The sequence below is a fragment of the Artemia sp. Qi Xiang Cuo genome, chromosome 15 (assembly GCF_049724085.1).
Source record: "Artemia sp. Qi Xiang Cuo chromosome 15, ASM4972408v1, whole genome shotgun sequence".
In the NCBI taxonomy this organism is placed as follows: Eukaryota; Metazoa; Arthropoda; class Branchiopoda; order Anostraca; family Artemiidae; genus Artemia; species Artemia sp. Qi Xiang Cuo.
This window is the reverse complement of record NC_142808.1, coordinates 48,238,914-48,263,852: the sequence shown is the minus strand read 5'-3', so window position 1 is coordinate 48,263,852 and position 24,939 is coordinate 48,238,914. Positions and strand designations below refer to the sequence as shown.

The following is a 24,939-nucleotide window of genomic DNA, read 5'->3' as shown; positions in this document are numbered from 1 at the left end:
ACCGACTGAGTATGTTCGAGAGGCTAAAAATAGATCGTAGATAGTTCGTCTAAAACACGATACTTTTATTCATTTACCATATAATAAAATCGGATATTTTCTGACTACTGGGACTGGCTACTGTCCCAAGTAGCCCACAAGTCTCAATAAAACAACAATAAAATATAAATAAGATACTTAGACACTTACGATTATAAGACAAAGTCCAGGGTATTTCTAATGAGAAAACAAACGGGCAGAGGTTCACCCGGCAAGTCCAAAAGTCTGCCTTCAGTCCCAAAAATCGGGGTATATATATGAAAAACCTAACCACGTCCTTTCGGTAAATTGACGCATTTAGCCAGGAAATTGGTTATTGAGCAAGTTCCCTCCAAGCCCACACATTCCACGATTTGTATCCTTATCTTAAAAAGTGGTATTTTGAAAACTTTATATTTGCGTCATATATATTTTTACTAATTTAATAATTAACTAAATTAGAAAGCTTTAACACAATACTCCCCATTTAAAGAAGAATTTTCCCAATTCTCAATATTTTACTTTTAAAAAAACTTAATTTCGTCTACACCTATTATGCTGCCATCTTTGGGTCATTATGTGCACATACTCTCAATGGATTTCCTAAGGGTTATGTTTCTGGGCCAATAATGGCCATGTTGCTTTTTTTTGTTGAAGGATTTTAAATTTAAATTTATCCTTTTATCTCTTTTTCTCTATCTTTAGGACTGAAAATTACTATTTTACCCTCTTCATATAAATCTTCTGTTTTAACTTGACCCCAAGCGGCTTAAACATAATATTAATGGTTTTGCTAAAATTAAATTTCAAGTAATATTAGACAAGTTTATGAAATATTTGAGTTTAAATTTAATTCCCCTTAATAATTTAATTTATCTGTGTGACGTGGCTGATATACCGTTTATTTTTTTTCGTTTTAGAAACGCCTTGGTTAGTCAATATATAACAATTTGTTTTGTAATAACAGATATCTTTAAACATAACTTTTTAAATTTTCTTCACATGTTACAGTAACTACTTTAATGTTTAGGCTATAAGTCATATGCTTATACAACTTAAGCTTTGAAAATTATGAATTTAAATTCATTTGTCAGCGAATAAATTGGTAGTAAAATCTCACTTATTTTTGTAATCTGTTGATATTTATTTTGGACATGGTACATATATCAGTCCTGGACACAAAGATTATCTTGGCCTATGTTAACTATAAGCTCTTGCAATGAACCAAATATTGATTAATATTAGCATCATACATTAACCAAAATTCGCTGAAGTTGCATCCAAATTTAGTTGATATTGGTAAAAATTAACCAAAAATAGGTTGTAAAAAAAACAAGGTCTGTGATCTAAAGAAAAAATTGATATCAGCATACAAACAAAGCATTAACGTTTGTATACATAAGGAAAAAAATCACACACTAATATATACAAATAATTTTTTTTTTTTGTTAAGTAAGAGGCTAATTATTTTCTTACTCGTTTTCTAAACACAATGTGCCGCTAAAATAGAAACATTCCGTTTCTGGTTTATTTTAATTGCATTTATATTCTTTACATATTAAAATTAGCATTAATTATTAAACACTTAAAATACCATATTAAACACTCATATTTTCGTATATATCAATACATTCGAAATTTAATTATTTTTAATTACTTTCTCCACTTTTTTTTTAATTACTCCAAAAATAATAACCCGCTTAAATCGAAACATTACGTTTCTTGCTGGATTATTCTTTCAAACCTAATACTAAACAGATTATTTTACAATATAAAAATTATTAATACTTTGACTCGAGGTCGAACATTTACATATAACATTACATCACTAGTTAAAATTTCAAGTAAATTAAAAACATAGTACATACACAAGCATTGTGTAATAAACTTACACAAGCATTGTTAGTAGAGATGACCCTATAACTCCGATCAGCACACCATATATGGGCATAGAACCACGTGGTTTATGGACTTTGTCAGTGAGAATTTGAAAAACAGGAATTTTCTCACTTGAAAAACCAGGAATTTTGTCTGTTTTATGGACTTTGTCAGTGAGAATGAAAAAACAGAAAGTTTGTCACATTTTTGTCTGTTTTCATGGATGGTTATGTGTGTCGATTATTTGATGGTTTTATGGATTTTGTCAGTGAGAATGGAAAAACAGGAACTTTGACACTTCCTTCTTGTTGTTGTTCAAGCCAGATGTTACGAGTTTCCGGGAAACAGTATTTGTTATTGTTGTTTCCAAGCCAAATGTTACGAGTTCCCGGGAAACAGCTAATTAATGTCTGACAGATGACGTCAAGTTAATTAATGTCTTTGCATTTCCAAAGAGAATTGTCTAGGAGAAACAGTTAGATCACACATGATGTCATGATTGATTGATTGACACGAAAGGGGAATTAATTTGTTGTTCTAAAGAGAATTGATTCACGAAAGGGAAATTAATTTGTTGTTTCTAACAAGAGAATCGTTTCCGAGCAGACGTTTTGATCTTAGCGTGCGAAAAGGTTTCCAAATAATTTGAAATAAGCCAGCGCAGGGATGCCAAACAAAAGGAACATGCTGAAATTCCGTTTAGGGATAATTTTGGCGAAACCGTTTTAGCTATTTTATGGAATTATTTCGGCGAAACAGCTAGAGACATTATAAAATATGATTTTAGAAAAGATTTTGGAAGAGAATTTGAGTGTGCTCGTTATAATACACAAGTTTCATTTGAACAGTGTTGTGAGGTCCTCTACCCCAACCCCAAAGGTTCCGATCCCCCAACCACAACCCCGAAGGAAGCCAGCGGTCCTCCAAGGTTCTCTGGGCTTCCAAAGGACCCCCCCGGACCCCCAAAGACCCTCACCCAGTCCCCAAAGGTCCCCGGACTCCCAAAGGGCCCCACGCCCTAAAAAGGCCCGACCCGCGACCCAACGGCCCTCCCTGGCCCCCACCCGTCCACCCCAATCCCCAATGCCCTCCTCCGGCGCCCAAGGGCCCCCCGAACCCCCAAAGCCCTCCCCCGGTCCCCAAAGGCCCTCCCCGGTCCCCAAAGGCCCTCCCCGGGCTCCCAGGGCTCCCAAAGGCTTCTCATACCCCACCCCAACCCCGAAGGAAGCCCCCGGTCCTCAAAGGCCCCCCAAGCTCTCAAAGGGCCACCGGAGCCCCCAAAGGCCCACCCAGACCCCCAAAGCCCCTCACCCAGTCCCCAAAGGTTCCCCGGACCCTAAAATGCCCTCCCCCGTTCCTTAAAGGTCCCCCAGGCTCCCAAAGGACCCCCGAACCCCCAAAGGCCCTCACCCGGTCCCCAAAGGTCCCCCCGGGCTCCCAAAGGACCTTTCGGCCCTCACGGGCCCCCAGATCCCCCAAAGGCCCTCCCCGGGCCCCCAAAAGCCCACACCCAGTCCCCAAAGGCCCCCCGGACCCTAAAATGCCCTCCCCCGTTCCTTAAAGGTCCCCCAGGCTCCCAAAGGGCCCCCGAACCCCCAAAGGCCCTCCCCCGGTCCCCAAAGGTCCACCGGGCTCCCCAAGACCCCCAGAGCCCTCAAAGGCCCTCCGAGCCCCCAAAGGCCCTCCCCTGGCCCCCAAAGGCCCTCACCCGGTCCCCAAAGGTCCAACGGGGTCACAAAGGACCACCCGGTCCTCAAGGGCCTCCTGGATTCCCCAAACGCCCGCCCCGGGCCCCCCCAAGAGCTCCCGCTCCATTTTCGAATACTGTTCTATGACTTTATTATATCTTCAGAGCAAGTTCCTTTCTTAATGTCCCTCCTAAGCCCATTTTCCAACTTGAAGTACTTATCTTTTTCACCACGACTATACTTTACAGCTTTTTGGTTACCTCAACACCAAGAAATACTTTTCAAAGACCATTTCAGAGCAAGTTACTTTCTTAATGTCCCTCCTAAACCCATTTTCCAACTTAATGTACTTATCTTTTTCACCCTCAACTATACTTTACAGCTTTTTGGATACCTCAACACCAAGAAATACTTTTCAAAGACCTTTTCAGAGCAAGTTACTTTCTTAATGTCACTCCTAAACCATTTTCCAACTTGAAGTACTTATCTTTTTCACCCGCAACTACACTTTACAGCTTTTTGGATACCTCAACACCAAGAAATACTTTTCAAGGACCATTTCAGAGCAAGTTACTTTCTTAATATCCCTCCTAAGCCCATTTTCCAACTTGAAGTAATTATCTTTTTCACCACGAATATACTTTACAGCTTTTTTGGTTATCTCAACACCAAGAAATTCTTTTCAAAGACCATTTCAGAACAAGTTACTTTCTTAATGTACCTCCTAAGCCAATTTCCAAACTTGAAGTACTTATCTTTTTCACCCACAACAATACATTACAGCTTTTTGGATACCTCAACACCAAGAAATACATTTCAAAGACCATTTCAGAGCAAGTTACTTTCTCAATACCACTCCTAAACCCATTTTGTAGCTTAAAGTACTTATCTTTTTCACCCGAAACTATACTTTACAGATTTTTGGTTACCTCAACACCAAGAAATACTTTTCAAAGACCATTTCAGAGCAAGTTACTTTCTTAATGTCTCTCCTAAGCCCATTTTCCAACTTAAAGTACTTATCTTTTTCACCCACAACTAAACTTTACATATTTTTTGATAACTCAACATCAAGAAATTCTTTTCAAATACCATTTCAGGGCAATTTACTTTCTTATTAACTCTCCTAAGTCCATTTTTCAGCTTGAAGTACTTATCTTTTTCACCCACAACTATACTTTACAGCTTTTTGGATACCTTAACATCAAGAAATTCTTTTCTAAGACCATTTCAGAGCAAATTACTTTCTTAATGCCTCTCCTAAACCCATTTTATAACTTGAAGTACCTATCTTTTTCACCCGAAACTATACTTTACAGCTTTTTGGTTACCTTAACACCAAGAAATATATTTCAAAGACCATTTCAGAACAAGTTACTTTCTTAATGTCCATTCTAAACCCATTTTGCAACTTGAAGTACTTATCTTTTTCACTCACAACTATACTTTACAGCTTTTTGGATACCTCGACAACAAGAAATACTTTTCAAAGACCATTTCAGAGCAAGTTACTTTCTTAATGTCACTCCTAAGCCCATTTACAACTTGAAGTGCTTATCTTTTTCACCGCAACTAGACCATACAGCTTTTTGGTTACCTCAACACCAAGAAATACCTTTCAAAATCATTTCAGAGCAAGTTACTTTCTTAATGTCCCTCCTAAACCCATTTTGCAACTTGAAGTACTTATCTTTTTCACTCACAACAATACTTTACAGCTTTTTGGATACCTCAACACCAAGAAATACTTTTCAAAGACCATTTCAGAGCAAGTTACTTTCTTAATGTCTCTCCTAAACCCATTTTCCATCTTGAAGTACTTATCTTTTTCACTCACAACAATACTTTACAGATTTTTGGATACCTCAACATCAAGAAATTCTTTTCAAAGACCATTTCAGAGCAAGTTACTTTCTTAATGTCACTCCTAAACCCATTTCCAGCTTGAAGTACTTATCTTTTTCACCACAACTATAACATACAGCTTTTTGATTACCTCAACACCAAGAAATACATTTCAAATACCATTTCAGAGCAAGTTACTTTCTTAATATCCATCCTAAAAACATTTTCCGACTTTAATTACTTATTTTTTTTCATCAAAAAATATACAATGCAGATTTATTTATACATCAACACAAAGAAATACTTTTAAAATACCATTTAAGAGCAAGTTACTTTCTTAATGTCTCTCCTAAACCCATTTTCCGACTTGAAGTGCTTATCTTTTTCACCAAAACTAGACCATACAGCTTTTTGTATACCTCAACACCAAGAAATACTATTCAAAGACCATTTCAGAGCAAGTTACTTTCTTAATGTCCCTCCTAAACCCATTTTCCGACTTGAAGTACATATTTTTCATCCACAACTGTACTTTACAGCATTTTGGTTACCTCAACACTAAGAAATACTTTTCAAAGACCATTTCAGGGCAAGTTACTTTCTTAATGTCCCTCCTATCCCCATTTTGCAACTTGAAGTACTTATCTTTTTCACCCACTTTCGCAATGAAAAAGAAATTAGTTTTTAATCAATTCTATTTTTCGAAATAATATAAAAATTTTCCACTTCGGTTCAGATTTTCTCAAAGGGATGAAAAAATTTAAAATAATGCTCCAAATTTTCTCAACGAAGTGAAGAAAAGTTTATGATCTCTTCTAAATTTTACCAAAGAACACGCTCCAATTCTAATTTCTCCAGAGAAAACAAAATCTTCCACTTCAGTTCCTTATTTCACAAAGACATAAAGAAATTTAAAGTTCATTTCTAATTTTTCGGTGGAAGATAGAAAAAGTAACAACATACTTGTGAATATTTTCATGGAAGATGAAAAGTTCTTGTTCAATTTTAAATTTTCCCAACGAATTGAAGAAAAGTTCAAGTTCTCTTCTGAACTTCACCAAAGAACACACTTCAATGCTAATTTCTGCAGAGAAAACAAAAATCTTCCACTTAAGTTCTTTATTTCACAATGACATAAAGAAATTTAAAGTTCAATTCTAATTTTTCGGTGGAAGATAGAAAAAGTAACACCATACTTGTGAATATTTTCACGAAAAATAAAAAGTTCTTGTTCAATTTTAAATTTTCCCAACGAAGTGAAGAAAAGTTCAAGTTCTCTTCTGAACTTTACCAAAGAACACAATACAATTCTAATTTCTGCAGAGAAAACAAAAATCTTCCACTTAAGTTCTTTATTTCACAATGACATAAAGAAATTTAAAGTTCAATTCTAATTTTTCGATGGAAGATAGAAAAAGTAATACCATACTAGTGAATATTTTCACGGAAAATAAAAAGTTTTAGTTCAATTTTAAATTTTCTCAATGAAGTGAAGAAAAATTCAAGTTCTCTACTGAATTTTACCAAAGAACACAATACAATTCTAATTTTTCCAGAGAAAATAAAAATCTTCCACTTAAGTTCTTTATTTCACAATGACATAAAGAAATTTAAAGTCCAATTCTAAATTTTGCGGTGGAAGATAGAAAAGAAATACTATACTTGTGAATATTTTCCCGGAAGATAAAAAGTTCTAGTTCAATTTACAATTTCCTCAACGAAGTGAAGAAAAGTTCAAGTTCTCTTATGAATTTTAGTAAAGAACACAATTCAATTCTTATTTCGCCAGAGAAAATAAAAATCTCCCACTTATGTTATTTTTTTCACAATCACATAAAGAAAGTTAAAGTTCATTTCTAAATTTTTTGGTGGAAGATAGTAAAAAGTAATACCAGTCATGTGAATATTTTAATGGAAGGTAAAAAGTTCTAGTTCAATTTTAAATTTTCTTAAATTCAGTTCCGACTTTTCACATAGAGATGAAAAAAATTTAAAGTTCTGTTCCAAATTTTTCTTGGAAGATAGAAAAGATCAAGTTCTCTTCTAAATTTTACCAAAGAACACAATACAATTCTAATTTTTCCAGAGAAAATAAAAATCTTCCACTTAAGTTCTTTATTTCACAATGACATAAAGAAATTTAAGGTTCAATTTTACATTTTTCGGTGGAAGATAGAAAAAGTAATACCATACTTGTGAATATTTTCACGGAAGATAAAAAGTTCTAGTTCAATTTATAGCTTCCTCAACGAAGTGAAGAAAAGTTCAAGTTCTCTTCTGAATTTTACTAAAGAAAACAATTCAATTCTAAATTCACCAGAGAAAATAAAAATCTTCCACTTAAGTTCTTTATTTCACAATGACATAAAGAAAGTTAAAGTTCATTTCTAAATTTTTCGGTGGAAGATAAGAAAAAGTAATACCATTCTTGTGAATATTTTAATGGAAGATGAAAAGTTCTAGTTCATTTTAAAATTTTCTTAAATTCAGTTCCGACTTTCCACATAGAGAGGAAAAAAATTTAAATTTGTGTTCCAAATTTTTCTTATAAGATCGAAAAGTTCAAGTTCACTTCTGAATTTTACCAAAGAACACAATTCAATTCTAATTTTTCCAGAGAAAACAAAAATCTTCCACTTCAGTTCTTTATTTCACAAAGACATAAAGAAATTTAAAGTTCAATTCTAATTTTTCGGTGGAAGATAGAAAAAGTAATACCATACTTGTGAATATTTTCACGGAAGATAAAAAGTTCTAGTTCAATTTAAAATTTTTTCAACGAAGTCAAGGAAAGTTCAAGTTCTCTTCTGAATTTTCTCAATGAACACACTTCAATTCTAATTTCTCCAGAGAAAATAAAAATATTCCACTTCAGTTCCTTATTTCGCAAAATAAATAAAGAAATTTAAAGTTCAATTCTAAATTTTTCGGTGGAAGATAGAAAAAATAATACCATACTTGTGAATATTTTCACGGAAGATAAAAAGTTCTAGTTCAATTTTAAATTTTCTCAACGAAGTCAAGGAAAGTTCAAGTTCTCTTCTGAACTTTACCAAAGAACACACTTTAATTCTAATTTCTCCAGAGAAAAAAAAAATCTTCCACTTCAGTTCTTTATTTCAGAAAGACATAAAGAAATTCAAAGTTCAATTCTAATTTTTCGGTGGGAGATAGAAAAATTAATACCATACCTGTGATTATTTTCACGGCAGATAAAAAGTTCTAGTTCAATTTTAAATTTTCCCGGACGATAAAAAGTTCTAGTTCAACTTGCTATTTTCTTTGCGAAAACACACAAACTCAGAAAAAATGTTCAATGTTCCTTTAGCACCTACGCAATTAGGCTTAAATGAAGATATTTATGCAGAGTTTCAACTCGCTATGGCTAAGTTTGCTAAAACAAGCTATTTTCTTGCGAAAACACACAAAATCAGAAAAAATATTGTTAGGTTAGGTTAAGTTAGATTAGGTTAGATTAGCCTACGTCCGCGCGCAAATAGGTTAGGTAAGGTTGGATTAAGTTAGGTTAGGTTAAGTTAGGTTAGGTTAGATTAAGTTAGATTAGGTTAGGTTAGGTTAGATTAGGTTAGGCTAAGTTAGCCTACGAAGGTTAGCCTATTAGAAGGTTAGGCTAGGTTAGCCTACGTACGCGCGCGTACTTAGGCTAACCTAGCCTAACCTAATCTAACCTAACCTAACCTAACCTAATCTAACTTAATCGTAGGCTAGGTTAGCCTACGTACGCGCGCGTACGTAGGCTAACCTAGCCTAACCTAATCTAACCTAACCTAACCTAATCTAACTTAATCTAACCTAACCTAACTTAACCTAACCTAACTTAATCCAACCTTACCTAACCTATTTGCGCGCGTACGTAGGCTAATCTAACCCAATCTAACTTAACCTAACCTAACAATATTTTTTCTGATTTTGTATTTTTTCGCAAGAAAATAGCATGTTTTTAGCAAACTTAGCCATAGCGAGTTGAAACTCTGCATAAATGTCTTCATTTAAGCCTAATTGCGAAGGTGCTTAAGGAGCATTGAACTTTTTTGCTGCGTCTGTGTGTTTTTGCAAAGAAAATAGCAAGTTGAACTAGAACTTTTTATCTTCCGGGAAAATTTAAAATTGAACTAGAACTTTTTATCTTCCGTGAAAATAATCACAGGTATGGTATTAATTTTTCTATCTCCCACCGAAAAATTAGAATTGAACTTTAAATTTCTTTATGTCTTTCTGAAATAAAGAACTGAAGTGGAAGATTTTTTTTCTCTGGAGAAATTAGAATTGAAGTGTGTTCTTTGGTAAAGTTCAGAAGAGAACTTGAACTTTCCTTGACTTCGTTGAGAAAATTTAAAATTGAACTAGAAATTTTTATCTTCCGTGAAAATATTCACAAGTAAGGCATTACTTTTTCTATCTTCCACCAAAAAATTTAGAATTGAACTTTAAATTTCTTTATGTCTTTGCGAAATAAGGAACTGAAGTGGAAGATTTTTATTTTCTCTGGAGAAATTAGAATTGAAGTGTGTTCATTGAGAAAATTCAGAAGAGAACTTGAACTTTCCTTGACTTCGTTGAAAAAATTTTAAATTGAACTAGAACTTTTTATCTTCCGGGAAAATATTCACAAGTATGGTATTACCTTTTCTATCTTCCACCAAAAAATTAGAATTGAACTTTAAATTTCTTTGTATCTTTGTGAAATAAAGAACTGAAGTGGAAGATTTTTGTTTTCTCTGGAGAAATTAGAATTGAATTGTGTTCTTTGGTAAAATTCAGAAGAGAACTTGATCTTTTCTATCTTCTAAGAAAAATTTGGAACACAACTTTAAATTTTTTTCATCTCTATGGGAAAAGTCGGAACTGAATTTAAGAAAATTTAAAATTGAACTAGAACTTTTCATCTTCCATTAAAATATTCACAGGAATGGTATTACTTTTTCTTATCTTCCACCGAAAAATTTAGAAATGAACTTTAACTTTCTTTATGTCATTGTGAAATAAAGAACTTAAGTGGAAGATTTTTATTTTCTCTGGTGAATTTAGAATTGAATTGTTTTCTTTAGTAAAATTCAGAAGAGAACTTGAAATTTTCTTCACTTCGTTGAGGAAGTTGTAAATTGAACTAGAACTTTTTATCTTCCGTGAAAATATTCACAATTATGGTATTACTTTTTCTATCTTCCACCGAAAAATGTAAAATTGAACCTTAAATTTCTTTATGTCATCGTGAAATAAAGAACTTAAGTGGAAGATTGTAATTTTCTCTGGAAAAATTAGAATTGTATTGTGTTATTTGGTAAAATTCTGAAGAGAACTTGATCTTTTCTATCTTCCAAGAAAAATTTGGAACACAAATTTAAATTTTTTTAATCTCTATGTGGAAAGTCGGAACTGAATTTAAGAAAATTTTAAAATGAACTAGAAATTTTCATCTTCCATTAAAATATTCACAAGAATGGTATTACTTTTTCTTATTTTCCACCGAAAAATTTAGAAATGAACTTTAACTTTCTTTATGTCATTGTGAAATAAAGAACTTAAGTGGAAGATTTTTATTTTCTCTGGCGAAATTAGAATTGAATTGTGTTCTTTACTAAAATTCAGAAGAGAACTTGAACTTTTCTTCACTTCGTTGAGGAAGTTGTAAATTGAACTAGAACTTTTTACCTTCCGGGAAAATATTCACAAGTATGGTATTACTTTTTCTATCTTCCTCCGAAAAATTTTGAATTGAACTTTAGATTTCTTTATGTCAATGTGAAATAAAGAACTTAAGTGGAAAATTTTTATTTTCTCTGGAAAAATTAGAATTGTATTGTGTTCTTTGGTAAAATTCAGTAGAGAACTTGAATTTTTCTTCACTTCATTGAGAAAATTTAAAATTGAACTAGAACTTTTTATTTTCCGTGAAAATATTCACTAGTATGGTATTACTTTTTCTATCTTCCATCGAAAAATTAGAATTGAACTTTAAATTTCTTTATGTCATTGTGAAATAAAGAACTTAAGTGGAGGATTTTTGTTTTCTCTGCAGAAATTAGAATTGTATTGTGTTCTTTGGTAAAGTTCAGAAGAGAACTTGAACTTTTCTTCACTTCGTTGGGAAAATTTAAAATTGAACAAGAACTTTTTATTTTCCGTGAAAATATTCACAAGTATGGTGTTACTTTTTCTATCTTCCACCGAAAAATTAGAATTGAACTTTAAATTTCTTTATGTCATTGTGAAATAAAGAACTTAAGTGGAAGATTTTTGTTTTCTCTGCAGAAATTAGCATTGAAGTGTGTTCTTTGGTAAAGTTCAGAAGAGAACTTGAACTTTTCTTCAATTCGTTGGGAAAATTTAAAATTGAACAAGAACTTTTCATCTTCCATGAAAATATTCACAAGTATGGTGTTACTTTTTCTATCTTCCACCGAAAAATTAGAATTGAACTTTAAATTTCTTTATGTCTCTGTGAAATAAGGAACTGAAGTGGAAGATTTTGTTTTCTCTGGAGAAATTAGAATTGGAGTGTGTTCTTTGGTAAAATTTAGAAGAGATCATAAACTTTTCTTCACTTCGTTGAGAAAATTTGGAGCATTATTTTAAATTTTTTTATCCCTTTGAGAAAAATCTGAACCGAAGTGGAAAATTTTTATATTATTTGGAAAAATAGAATTAATTACAAACTAATTTCTTTTTCATTGCGAAAGTGGGTGAAAAAGATGAGTACTTCAAGTTGCAAAATGTGGTTAGGAGGGACATTAAGAAAGTAACTTGCTCTGAAATGGTCTTTGAAAAGTATTTCTTAGTGTTGAGGTAACCAAAATGCTGTAAGGTACAGTTGTGGATGAAAAATATGTACTTCAAGTCGGAAAATGGGTTTAGGAGGGACATTAAGAAAGTAACTTGCTCTGAAATGGTCTTTGAAAAGTATTTCTTGGTGTTGAGGTATCCAAAAAGCTGTATGGTCTAGTTTTGGTGAAAAAGATAAGTACTTCAAGTCGGAAAAATGGGTTTAGGAGAGACATTAAGAATGTAACTTGCTCTGAAATGGTCTTTGAAAAGTATTTCTTGTTGTTGAGGTATCCCGAAAGCTGTATGGTCTAGTTGTGGATGAAAAAAATAAGTACTTCAAGTTGGAAAATGGGTTTAGGATGGACATTAAGAAAGTAACTTGCTCTGAAATGGTCTTTGAAAGGTATTTCTTGGTGTTGAGGTATCCAAAAAGCTGTATGGTCTAGTTGTGGTGAAAAAGATAAGTACTTCAAGCTGGAACTGGGTTTAGGAGTGACATTAAGAAAGTAACTTGCTCTGAAATGGTCTTTGAAAAGAATTTCTTGATGTTGAGGTATCCAAAAAGCTGTAAAGTATTGTTGTGTGTGAAAAAGATAAGTACTTCAAGCTGGAAAATGGGTTTAGGAGAGACATTAAGAAAGTAACTTGTTCTGAAATGGTCTTTGAAATGTATTTCATGTTGTTGAAGCAACCAAAAAGATGTAAAGTATTGTTGTGAGTGAAAAAGATAAGTACTTCAAGTTGCAAAATGGGTTTAGGAGGGACATTAAGAAAGTAACTTGCTCTGAAATGATTTGTGAAATATATTTCTTGGTGTTAAGGTAGCCAAAAAGCTGTATGGTCTAGTTGTGGTGAAAAAGATAAGCACTTCAAGTTGGAAATGAGCTTAGGAGTGACATTAAGAAAGTAACTTGCTCTGAAATGGTCTTTGAAAAGAATTTCTTGATGTTGAGGTATCCAAAAAGCTGTAAAGTATTGTTGTGAGTGAAAAAGATAAGTACTTCAAGTTGCAAAATGGGTTTAGAATGGACATTAAAAAAGTAACTTGCTCTGAAATGATTTTTGAAAAATATTTCTTGGTGTTAAGGTAACCAAAAAGCTGTAAAGTATAGTTTCGGGTGAAAAAGATAAGTACTTCAAGTTATAAAATGGGTTTAGGAGAGACATTAAGAAAGTAACTTGCTCTGAAATGGTCTTTGAAAAGTATTTCTTGGTGTTGAGGTATCCAAAAAGCTGTAAAGTATAGTTGTGGGTGAAAAAGATAAGTACTTTAAGTTGGAAAATGGGTTTAGGAGGGACATTAAGAAAGTAAATTGCTCTGAAATGGTCTTTGAAAAGTATTTCTTGGTGTTGAGGTAACCAAAAAGCTGTAAAGTATAGTCTTGGTGAAAAAGATAAGTACTTCAAGCTGGAACTGGGTTTAGGAGTGACATTAAGAAAGTAACTTGCTCTGAAATGGTCTTTGAAAAGTATTTCTTGATGTTGAGGTATCCAAAAACCTGTAAAGTATTGTTGTGAGTGAAAAATATAAGTACTTCAAGCTGGAAAATGGGTTTAGGAGATACATTAAGAAAGTAACTTGCTCTGAAATGGTCTTTGAAAAGTATTTCTTGGTGTTGAGGTAACCAAAAAGCTGTAAAGTATAGTTGTGGGTGAAAAAGATAAGTACTTTAAGTTGGAAAATGGGCTTAGGAGGGATATTAAGAAAGTAACTTGCTTCTGAAATGGTCGTTGAAAAGTATTTCTTGGTGTTGAGGTATCCAAAAACCTGTAAAGTGTAGTTGCGAGTGAAAAAGATAAGTACTTCAAGTTGGAAAATGGTTTAGTAGTGACATTAAGAAAGTAACTTGCTCTGACGTGGTCTTTGAAAAGTAGTTCTTGTTGTTGAGGTATCCAAAAACCTTTAATTTATTGTGGTGGGTGAAAAATATAACTTCTTCAAGCTTGAAAATTTTCTTAGGAGATACAATAATAAATAAACTTTCTATTACATGGTATTTGAAAAGAATTTCATTGTGTTTATGTAAACAATAAAGATGTAAAGTAGATTCGTGGTGAAAAAGATCAGTACTTCAAGTTGGAAAATGGGGTTAGGAGGGAGATTAAGAAATTAACTTCCTCTGAAATGGTCTTTGAAAAGAATTTCTTGATGTTGAGGTATCCAAAAAGCTGTAAAGTTTAGTTGCGGGTGAAAAAGATAAGTACTTCAAGTTGGAAAATGGTTTGGGAGTGACATTAAGAAAGTAACTTGCTCTGAAAAGGTCTTTGAAAAGTATTTCTTGGTGTTGAGGTATCCAAAAAGCTGTAAAGTATAGTTGAGGGTGAAAAAGATTAGTACTTCAAGATGGAGAATGGGTTTATGAGGGACATTAAGAAAGTAACTTGATCTGAAATGGTCTTTGAAAAGTATTTCTTGGTGTTGAGGTATCCAAAAAGCTGTAATGTATAGTCGTGGTGAAAAAGATAAGTACTTCAAGTTGGAAAATGGGCTTAGGAGGGACATTAAGAAAGGAACTTGCTCTGAAAAGATAAATACCGCCATAAAAAAGTATTAGAAAAGGGGGAGGGGGCTCGTTGGGGGGCCCGGGTAGGGCGTTTGGGGAATCCAGGAGGCCCTTGAGGACCGGGGTGGCCTTGGTGACCCCTTGGAACTTTGGGGGACCGGGTGAGGGCCTTTGGGGGCCCGGGGCGGGTCCTTGGGGGCTCGGAGGGCCTTTGAGGGCTCAGGGCGTCTTTGGGAGCCCGGTGGACCTTTGGGGACTGGGGGAGGGCCTTTGGGGGTTCGGGGGCCCTTTGGGAGCCTGGGGGCCCTTTATGGATCGGGGGAGGGCATTTTCGGGTCCGGGGGGCCTTTGGGGACTGGGTGAGGGCCTTTGGGGGGCCTGGGGAGGGCCTTTGGGGGATCCGGGGGCCCTTGAGGGGCGAATGGTCCTTTGGGAGCCCGGTGGACCTTGGGGGACCGGGGGTGGGCCTTTGGGGGTTCGGGGGCCCTTTGGGAGCCTGGGGGGCCTTTAAGGATCGGGGGAGGGCATTTTGGGGTCCGGGGAACCTTTGGGGACCGGGGGGGGGTCTTTGGGGGTCTGGGTGGGCCTTTGGGGGCTCCGGTGGCCCTTTGAGAGCTTGGGGGGCCTTTGAGGACCGGGGGCTTCCTTCGGGGTTGGGTTGGGGTATGAGAAGCCTTTGGGGGCCCGGGGAGCCGGGTGTGGCCATGGGGGTCCGGGAGGAGGCTCGTGGGGTCCGGGGGGCGGGCTTATGTGGTGCGGGGGGACCTGTGGCGACCGGGGAGGGCGGGTAGGAGTCTGGTGGGCCTTTGGGGGCCGGGGAGGGCCTGTGGGGCTCGGGTCTGGCCTGTTTAGGGTCTGGGGCCCTTTGGGTGCCTGGGGACCTTTGGGGACTGGGTGAGGGTCTTTGGGGGTCCGGGGGGGGTCCTTTGGAAGCCCAGAGAACCTTTGAGGACCTCTGGCTTCCTTCGGGGTTGTGGTAGGGGGATCGGAACCTTTGGGGTTGGGGTAGAGGACCTCACAACACTGTTCAATTGAAACTTGTGTATTATAACGACCACACTCAAATTCTCTTCCAAAATCTCTTCTAAAATCATATTTTATAATGTCTTTAGCTGTTTCGCCGAAATAATTCCATAAAATAGCTAAAACGGTTTCGCCAAAATTATCCCTAAACGGAATTTCAGCATGTTCCATTTGTTTGGCATCCCTGCGCTGGCTTATTTCAAATTATTTGGAAACCTTTTCGCACGCTAAGATCAAAACGTCTGCTCGGAAACGTTTCTCTTGTTAGAAACAACAAATTAATTTCCCTTTCGTGAATCAATTCTCTTTAGAACAACAAATTAATTCCCCTTTCGTGTCAATCAATCAATCATGACATCATGTGTGATCTAACTGTTTCTCCTAGACAATTCTCTTTGGAAATGCAAAGACATTAATTAACTTGACGTCATCTGTCAGACATAAATTAACTGTTTCCCGGGAACTCGTAACATTTGGCTTGGAAACAACAATAACAAATACTGTTTCCCGGAAACTCGTAACATCTGGCTTGAACAACAACAAGAAGGAAGTGTCAAAGTTCCTGTTTTTCCATTCTCACTGACAAAATCCATAAAACCATCAAATAATCGACACACATAACCATCCATGAAAACTGACAAAAATGTGACAAACTTCCTGTTTTTTCATTCTCACTGACAAAGTCCATAAAACAGACAAAATTCCTGGTTTTTCAAGTGAGAAAATTCCTGTTTTTCAAATTCTCACTGACAAAGTCCATAAACCACGTGGTTCTATGCCCATATATGGTGTGCTGATCGGAGTTATAGGGTCATCTCTACTATTGTTAAGTAACAAAACTTAGATACACCATTTACCAAAAAATACATTTTGTTAAAGTTTTAAAAGTTATCTTAAAACACTATATAGTAATTTAAATATGCACAAAGCATTTTTTTTTCAAAGTAAATTTATCAAAAAGGAACACTAAAATGTGTTATAACTCTTTTTCAATTAACAAAACGCTCAAAATACCAATTTAATTACAATCAAAAGTATTACTACTGTCATAGCAAAGAACTCGCTTCACTATTTATCGTACTCTTTTATTTTCATATTTATGCACTCGTAGTGTCAACCGTTGTCTGCGGTTGCAGATAAAAGTTCTTTTTTTTTTTTAATTAATTAATTTCTTTGCGAGATATTATGGTTTCGTGCAGACAGGGGTTCTTACATCCTTCCCTCTGGGGTTTGATGTTTCCTATAATACCAATATTTAAAAACATATGTAATCAATCCCATAATCATTAAAGCAGTTATGAAATATCCCCAAGTTCAGGCTAATAAGCCTTTATAATAAGTGGTTCTTTCCACTTCCGGCTAGGTAAGTCTTTTTTCCGGGGAGGGATTTACTGTTCATTTCTTAGTAACACGAGTTTGCAAATATAATTATAGTTCTATGCGCTATGATGCGCAAAAAAAATTACCCTACGTCTATGCGCTAAGCGCTACGTGTGCTCATTAAAGTAGTTACGTGTGCTCAAGGGTTGTCAAAAACCTGAGACAAGTTTTTTTTGCATAATACTAGGTTTAACTGTAGTAATTCACATATTCAAGGTTTATTCTTTTCTAAAAGAATATATATCTTTTTTTTCAAAATTATATTCAACAATGGCCAAATTTGTAGCTTGAAAATCAGTTTGAAAAAGCTTGAGATAGAATTTTCTGACTTTTTACCTTCTTGTTTTGCTCTCACCTCCTTAATATCTATTCGGTGCTTGATCACCTTAAAAAAGGTCTGGTAGTCCTTACAGCAGTTTTCCTTCTGATTCTGTTTAAACTAATAGGTTGATTAAGAATAATAGACACTCCAATATATTATGTATATCTAAACTTTTTATTTGTCGCTAAAATCTTCCTAGAGGCTCTTCCCTTTATTAAAAAAGGTGGTTCTTTTCCAAGGAATATATCCTTATCCATATTTCTTTTTTTTATGTACGGTCGTTTTTTTTTTTAAGACATATAAGCGAACATAACTGTTTTCGCTTTAACTTCCCAACTTTAAGTTGTCTTGCCTTAAATTTCGACTTCAACTTGTGTTCATTTGTCACCCAATTTCTTTTACTTCACTTCCATCTGGCTATTTTTTCAACTTGTACTTTTTTTTTTTTATTATTATTTACTTCAGTGAAGCCTAAGCGGTTTTTTCAAATCTTTGTCAGCTTTTTCAGTTCAATAGGTCTTTTTTAAGCCTATATTTATATGTCTCCTGTTTTATTCAATAGCTTTTACAAGTTTTTACGCCGATTGCCATTCTTTGGTCAATTTCATTAACTCCTCGTTTTTAAGGGGGGGGGGTGTCTATTGCCGCAACCTGTAATTTTTTTAAATTATTTAACTTTCTCTGTCCAAAAGTGTTTGTGTTCTAAAATCACTGTTTTCCAGTTGATTTTTAGAGCATTTTTAGTTATGTTTTGCACCACATTTTATAGCCCTCATTTGTTCATAAAAATGCAATTTTTACGATATACTGGTTGCAAATTTTATTCTAGATTTAATTATGATCCATTTTGCCAAGGAAAGAAAGAAAATACTCTCATTGGCAAGGTTGAATAGCTTCGAATGCGTTGTTCCGTAGTCTGCGGTTTACTGATAAGCTTGAATTTGGGAGAATTACAAGAATGAATTTGCTCATTACTGCGAGTTTTTGCTGTTGTGAAAGGTTACATTTTAAATAAAAAGTGGATACGATTAGTTTCTGTTAAAGGTTCGACGGCTCGGGATTTGGGTGTTTGGGTTGGCACAGGTGAAAACCAATTGTTTAAACTAGGGATCTCCTGTGCCAATTCGTTTTCTCAGATCCAATACATCGCTAGAGTTAAAATTATTATCTTGAACAATGTGAACAACTTGAACAACTGTGGTTTGCTTGTGACGATGGGGTTAATTTTTGGCTTATTTTTAATGGATTTTGTCCTTGGCTTTTACCTCCTGGTAAGTTTTTAGGTTATAATTTATTTTTATATTGCTTTTCGTTTCTTTTACCTCTAACTTTTTTTTGCTTTATAAGCTTATTCTAAGTTTCGCTTTAATCTTTATAGCACTTGATTATTGTCTTTATTTTTTATTTATTTTTTCCTTTTCCATAGTGTAACTAATAATAAAAAAATTATTATGTTATACTATAAATAATTTTAATAATACTACAGCTAGCTTGTACATGTCGCGATTCATGTAAACTCTCGCTGCCTTTCCCATTATAACTATTTTTAAATTTCTTCAAAATAATTTTTTTTTAATTTCCCCCCAAAATAATTCTTTTCGATATGCATACTAAACGAATTGCCATTTAATGCTGATTTTAAATATGTATAATTTAATTAGTTCCACTACACCTATTAAAAGTCACGAGTCAACTATTAACGCCACTGTGTAATTGTTCCTGTGATAAAGTTTATGTTGGCTTCCTAGACACAATCTATTTGTAGACTAATTTGGATGTAAGGGACTATTGGCTTCACTCTATTTGATTTCTACTATCAGACCGTATTTATCTGATATACACTCTCTGATATTTGACTAAACTGTACTGATTTATAATTAGACTAGACTTGAGGATGGTTCATCATTGAGTAACCGTAAAAGTGGACCAGAATTATCAATATTAGCTATCCCAAAAGGATGCATTGCCTTTTCTGTTTGTCCTACTGTGGGCTTATATTCTTTGTAAACAAGCATAACAGTTTTCATACACTGGTAGCTTCACATTTACGTGGCTCAAAAGCAGCAATGGTTTAAAATTCAAATTTGAACTTTCTTCTGACTGATTTCGCGCAGCTAATTCAGAATTTGAACTTTTTCTAACACCATTATTCAAATGAAGGTCCTCTGTGTAGGGAAAGGAGGCCCTTTTAAGACCTATCCCCATACCCCCTTTATCTGTGATTAACAGTTTCTTTTACCGAATTTCTCACCTTATGCAGAGTTCCCATCAGAACTGGGTAATAACTCTTTTTTTTGTTTCGTTTAGCAACTTTTGCTAAACTTCCATATTTGCTTTCTTACTTATAACGTTACTTTTCTCGTTTTTTTTCCATCCCTTTCCTCAAGCACTTTAATTATATATATTTATATATCTTTTCCTTCCCTTTGCTTGTGATGTTCCACAACTAACCTAGCATTCGGGTTAGCTTTAACAAAGGTAATTCTATTGGCTATTACGTCGTAAAATGTCATATATTTGAAGCTTCTCTACTCCTAAAACACTCGGAAATGGCAGCTTCCAACCTATAATTATTCGGACCACAATTTATGTGTTTCCTTTGCTAAAATGTAGCAGTCTTACCCTAGAACAATAAGTCTGTAGCCTGTACTTGTAGTAAGGCTGAATCAGGACCCTATTTGCTACTATTATGCCTAAAATTCTTCTGTTTCTACCAACGTTTCATCGGTCCAGCTAGATTTTTTTTTCTTTACGTATTATGTTTTATTTTATTCTTTTAATTCACGGTACAAATATATTATTATTTAGGTATATACGGAACTACTTCACTGCAGTTATTACTAACACTAATAAAAATTCTAACAATACACATACTTCTACTTACTAAATACTGAATACTGTTTTTTTTTCATTTTACAAGTCTTGATTGAGCCTTTTCTCCATTCTTTCTATTGCACCCAACTCTTTGGGGGGACACAAATCTATTTCTACTAGCCAAAGTTTAAGCAAAGCTGCTCGAAGTTTTGCTAATTCGAGCACCGCTAGAAGCAAAGTCCATTTACCTTCATCTTTTGACAAAGCCATTTCTGTTTCAATATACAATTTAGTTCAATCTACTATTTTTATCTAGCCTTCTCAACCCAGTTTTTCTAGCGGCCACCAGTTGTTATGAAACTTTATTTGTGGTATTTGGGGGTTGTAGTCGTAGATGACTTTATTATCCCTTTAGAGGGGAGATAAACTCTGGCCCTAAGGTAATTAAACTTTGGTAGCGTGCCTTAGGCTATGACCGAACTAATGAGGCGTACCGACTGATTATGTTCGAGAGGCTAAAAATAGATCGTAGAGAGTTCGTCTAAAATGCAATACTTTTATTCATTTACCATATAATAAAATCGGATATATTCTGGCTACTGGGACTGGCTGTCCCAAGTAGCCCACAAGTCTCAATAAAACAACAATAAAATATAAATAAGATACTTAGACACTTACGATTACAAGACAAAGTCCAAGGTATTTCTAATGAGAAAACAAACGGGCAGAGGTTCACCCGGCAAGTCAAAAAGTTTGCCTTCAGTCTCAAAAATCGGGGTATATATATGAAAAACCTAACCACGTTCTTCCGGTAAATTGACGCATATAGCCAGGAAATTGGTTATTGAGCAAGTTCCCTCCAAGCCCACACATTCCACGATTTGTATCCTTATCTTAAAAAGTGGTATTTTGAAAACTTTATATTTGCGTCATATATAATTTTACTAATTTAATAATTAACTAAATTAGAAAGATTTACCACACCTCCGCCTGAAATCTTCTCCAAAAACAACTATTAAAGTGCTTCGTGGTGTTAGGCAGGGAGGTGTTTTATCACCAACCCTTTTCATAATTTGTATTTCTATTGTTCTGGAAAACGTCTCAGGTATTCATTTTTCTGGTTCTACTGGTATTTCTTACATTGCCTATGCTGATGACATTCTGTTGATTAGTTGTACTAAGTCTGCTCTTTCTGCGATGGTTTCCTTAGTTTCTCAGTCTTTCCTAAATATTGGTCTATTCCTGAATCTTGACAAGTGTGAATTCTTATCTTATAATCAGTCTTCGTCTACTCCTCTGGTATGTAATGAATTTTTTGTACTTTCTGTCTCTTCCTTTCGGTGGCTTGGTATTACTGTTTCTAATTCTCTAGCTCTTTTTCGTAAACAGATTGTTGCTGATTCAGTAAAAAAAATTCAGTTCAGTTATTCAAAAATTTTAGCAAACCGTGGAAAATATAACAGAAGAGCTCTTGGGTGCTTATTCTCGACTTTTTCTGATCATTCTGTGCTTTATTTTTCGGGTTTTCATTCTGTTCTTAAGCTAAAGGATTTAAAAAAGATTAAAGTCACACATTTCAAATTTTGCAAATTTCTTCTTTCTCTGCCGCCATGGACTAGAAATCGGTATCTAGTTAAAAATTTCTATGTTACGGATGTAACTCAAAAATTCGGTGAACTACACAAAAATATTTCTGCAGAAAGAAAGCTTTCTTGCGCGTCGTTTGGGGATGGCAAGGGGGCAGTTGTTCCCCAAATAATGTGGAAAAAAAATATTATACATCCCATACCCTTTGACTATCCAGATATGGACCCATCTTGCCCCCCAGCAAAATTGCTGGAGATTCGAAAAGAGAAAAGGAAAAGAGAAAAAAAGAAGAAAAAAGGAAAAAAGATTGGGAAAATCGTATTGATTATCCTCCTATAGTAAATATCGATGCTTGACGGTGCACGTGCGGCGTAGCTGCATGCGCAAAATTTTTCTTTGAGCATTTAGTAAAAAAAGATGCAATCTAGTAAATTTTTTCTCTCCGAATTAGTAAATTCTTCCAGGTCAGGGTGGCAACCCTGTCATAAATAATCTACAGTGTACTATTATTTGGGGGATTATACCAGTAAGGGTGAAATATACCATAATGGTACAGTTTTAAAACATTTGTCATCACTGCTGACCATTAATAAGCTTCTTGACGAGAAGAGTAGTATCTATATACACAGTCCTAATTGCCCATGGAATTGCATAAGAATATGCTCAAAAGTGTAATAGATATGAACCGTACAAGAAAACCCACGCCTGAGGCACTACAGTATCACATGGACATTGCAAAAAAGCTGGCAAGGTATAAAGTGGCCAAGCATGTTTTGAAACTATAGTCAAGGCTTTATAAGATAATTAGACTGGTTTTTGCTATTGATATCAACTGTACAAGAATATACATGGTCATTTGACGTGGGCATTTAAAAAAAAGCTGGCAAGGTATAAACTGGTTGGACATGATTTGAGAGTATAGTCGAAATTATATAACTCAACCAGACTGTTATTTGAGGCAACATTTGTTTTTTAGGGGTCCAATCAGAGACAGCGGAGGTTGCTTAATATACGGTAAGTTGATTGGTGATTGGTTATAAATAAAAGGAGTGATTTTTTATTCGTCCTTGAGATTTTGTATGAAATTTTCATACCTTACGATTTAATTTGCATAATGATTTGACATATCATAGATAATACATTGAATATTATTAACTTTAAAGCAATGAATACATCAATTTACAATGTGAGTACAGCTTACTAAATTTCTTAATTAATTTCCAAATAAAATCATTTTACCACCCCACTAGTAAATTCAAATTTCAGGGGTACATAACCTCTCCTCCCTCCCCCCAACAATACAAACCCTGCAATATGATGAGTATACCCACTAAAAAACGTAAAGTACGCTCTTTTTTCCACTATGTAAACCTACATCCCCCCTCCTATATTTATGAGTTTAATTCTTTAGAAATAGTTATCTCGTTCAAAATGTCCCTTTTCCCATCGTGCATTTAAGATGCGTTGTCTTTTTTCCGATCTAAATAGAACCAGTTGTGTTACAAGAGACGGTCAGTTTTGGAAAACAGGCTTCGCACGCTCGGGTTATCACAGATTATTAGCACATGTGTTTGTCTGATTCAAGGCACATTGACTTGCGAAAAACCCGTGTGAATGAGTTGAAATAAAAATTTTTAACAAGAAATCTCTGAATAAATATTTTTTGGGGGGGGTGACTGATGTCAGACGGATCTCTTAGAGTAAGTTTAGTGTGATAGTGGGGGGCGTTATTTAGTACCCCGGTAAACATGTGACTAGAAAAGAGTGAGATTGATTTTTACTTCCAGGACTTGGATATTCAGATGACAAGTCGAAAACGTACAAAACTTAATCATGAAACGGACAGCACTAACATGAATTCGACGAGAGAAAGCGTTATTCAATATGCACCACGAGTACTCTGTAGCGAGCTAACTGCAACTTCTATGGTAAGCACCATTTATCAGATAGCTAAAGGGGATTCAGTTACATGAGGGTTCAGAAGCTTGGGATTCAGTTAAAGAATACCTCCTCAACAGATATATTTTTTTTAAATGTATTTTATAGCTATTACCCAAACGTTGCGTTGTCTTTCTCACATCAACTAGTAAATATTTATCAGGCTTTTATTTTTCTGTTCAATTATTTTCAGTGTAAGCCAATATAATGTTGGGTAGGGGAATGTCACCTCCTCAACAGTTATTTTTTTATGTATTTTATAGCTATTACGCAAACCTTGCGTTGTCTTTCTCACACCAAGTAGTAAATATTTATCAGGCTTTTATTTTTTCTGTTCAATTATTTTCAGTGTAAGCCAATATAATGTTGGGTAGGGGAATGTCACCTCCTCGACAGTTATTTTTTTAAATATTTTATAGCGATTAACCAAACATTGCATTATGTTTCTCACACCAACTATTAAATATTTATCAGGCAATTATTTTTTACCATTTCAAGCCTCAGAAGAAAATACTACAGAAGAAAATAAGAATAGTGGAATTAAAAACAACGACTGACATCTGGGATACTGTACCACTAACCATAGAGGAGGAGATGCATCTCGTAGATCAAACTGCTTCAGTTGAAAGATGGTATAGTTTCGTGACGAGCTGGGACCATAAAGCACAGTGCTACGAGTTAGACCCCTATTGTGCATTTTCATTTTAAATGTTATTACTGATCCGAGTAAAACCGATACCAATATACCTCATTCTTTTATTCTAACTTAACTTGTAGGAATAGGACTTTATTCCATCGGCTAAATCAGTTTATTCATGTATAATGGTGAACAAAAACACTATTAATTCTCCGTATTCTTCTTCTTCTTCTGATCATGCGCCCACGCCTCCTTCTCACTCGGGCTCAGTTGACGTCTTAATATCCAGAAGAAATTGCATATACAAATCGTTCTCCATACCTCATAATATCCATCATGAGTGATATAGTGGCAGTAATCGATCTTAGGTTCCCGATCTAGACTTGAAAATTAAAAGGCTTAAAATATATGGAATTTGTATAAGATGTAATGGACAAAAATTATTATTTCACGATCGATTTGATATACATAAAGATAATGTGTTAAAAAAGACCATTATAACTTTTGATTTTTTTTTAT

At 34.9% G+C, this 24,939-nt stretch overlaps 1 protein-coding gene across 1 annotated transcript in view; it reads left to right on the top strand.

Moving 5' to 3' along the window:
- The window catches only part of LOC148943767 (ADAMTS-like protein 5), a 184,833-nt gene extending 160,342 nt beyond the window's left edge, over positions 1–24,491 (top strand). The window contains exons 7-8 of the mRNA XM_089101232.1: positions 23,633–23,773; positions 24,282–24,491. Coding sequence (XP_088957358.1) covers positions 23,633–23,773; positions 24,282–24,491 — 351 coding nt within the window. The remainder of the gene's footprint in view (positions 1–23,632; positions 23,774–24,281) is intronic.
- The last annotated feature ends 448 nt before the right edge of the window (positions 24,492–24,939 follow it).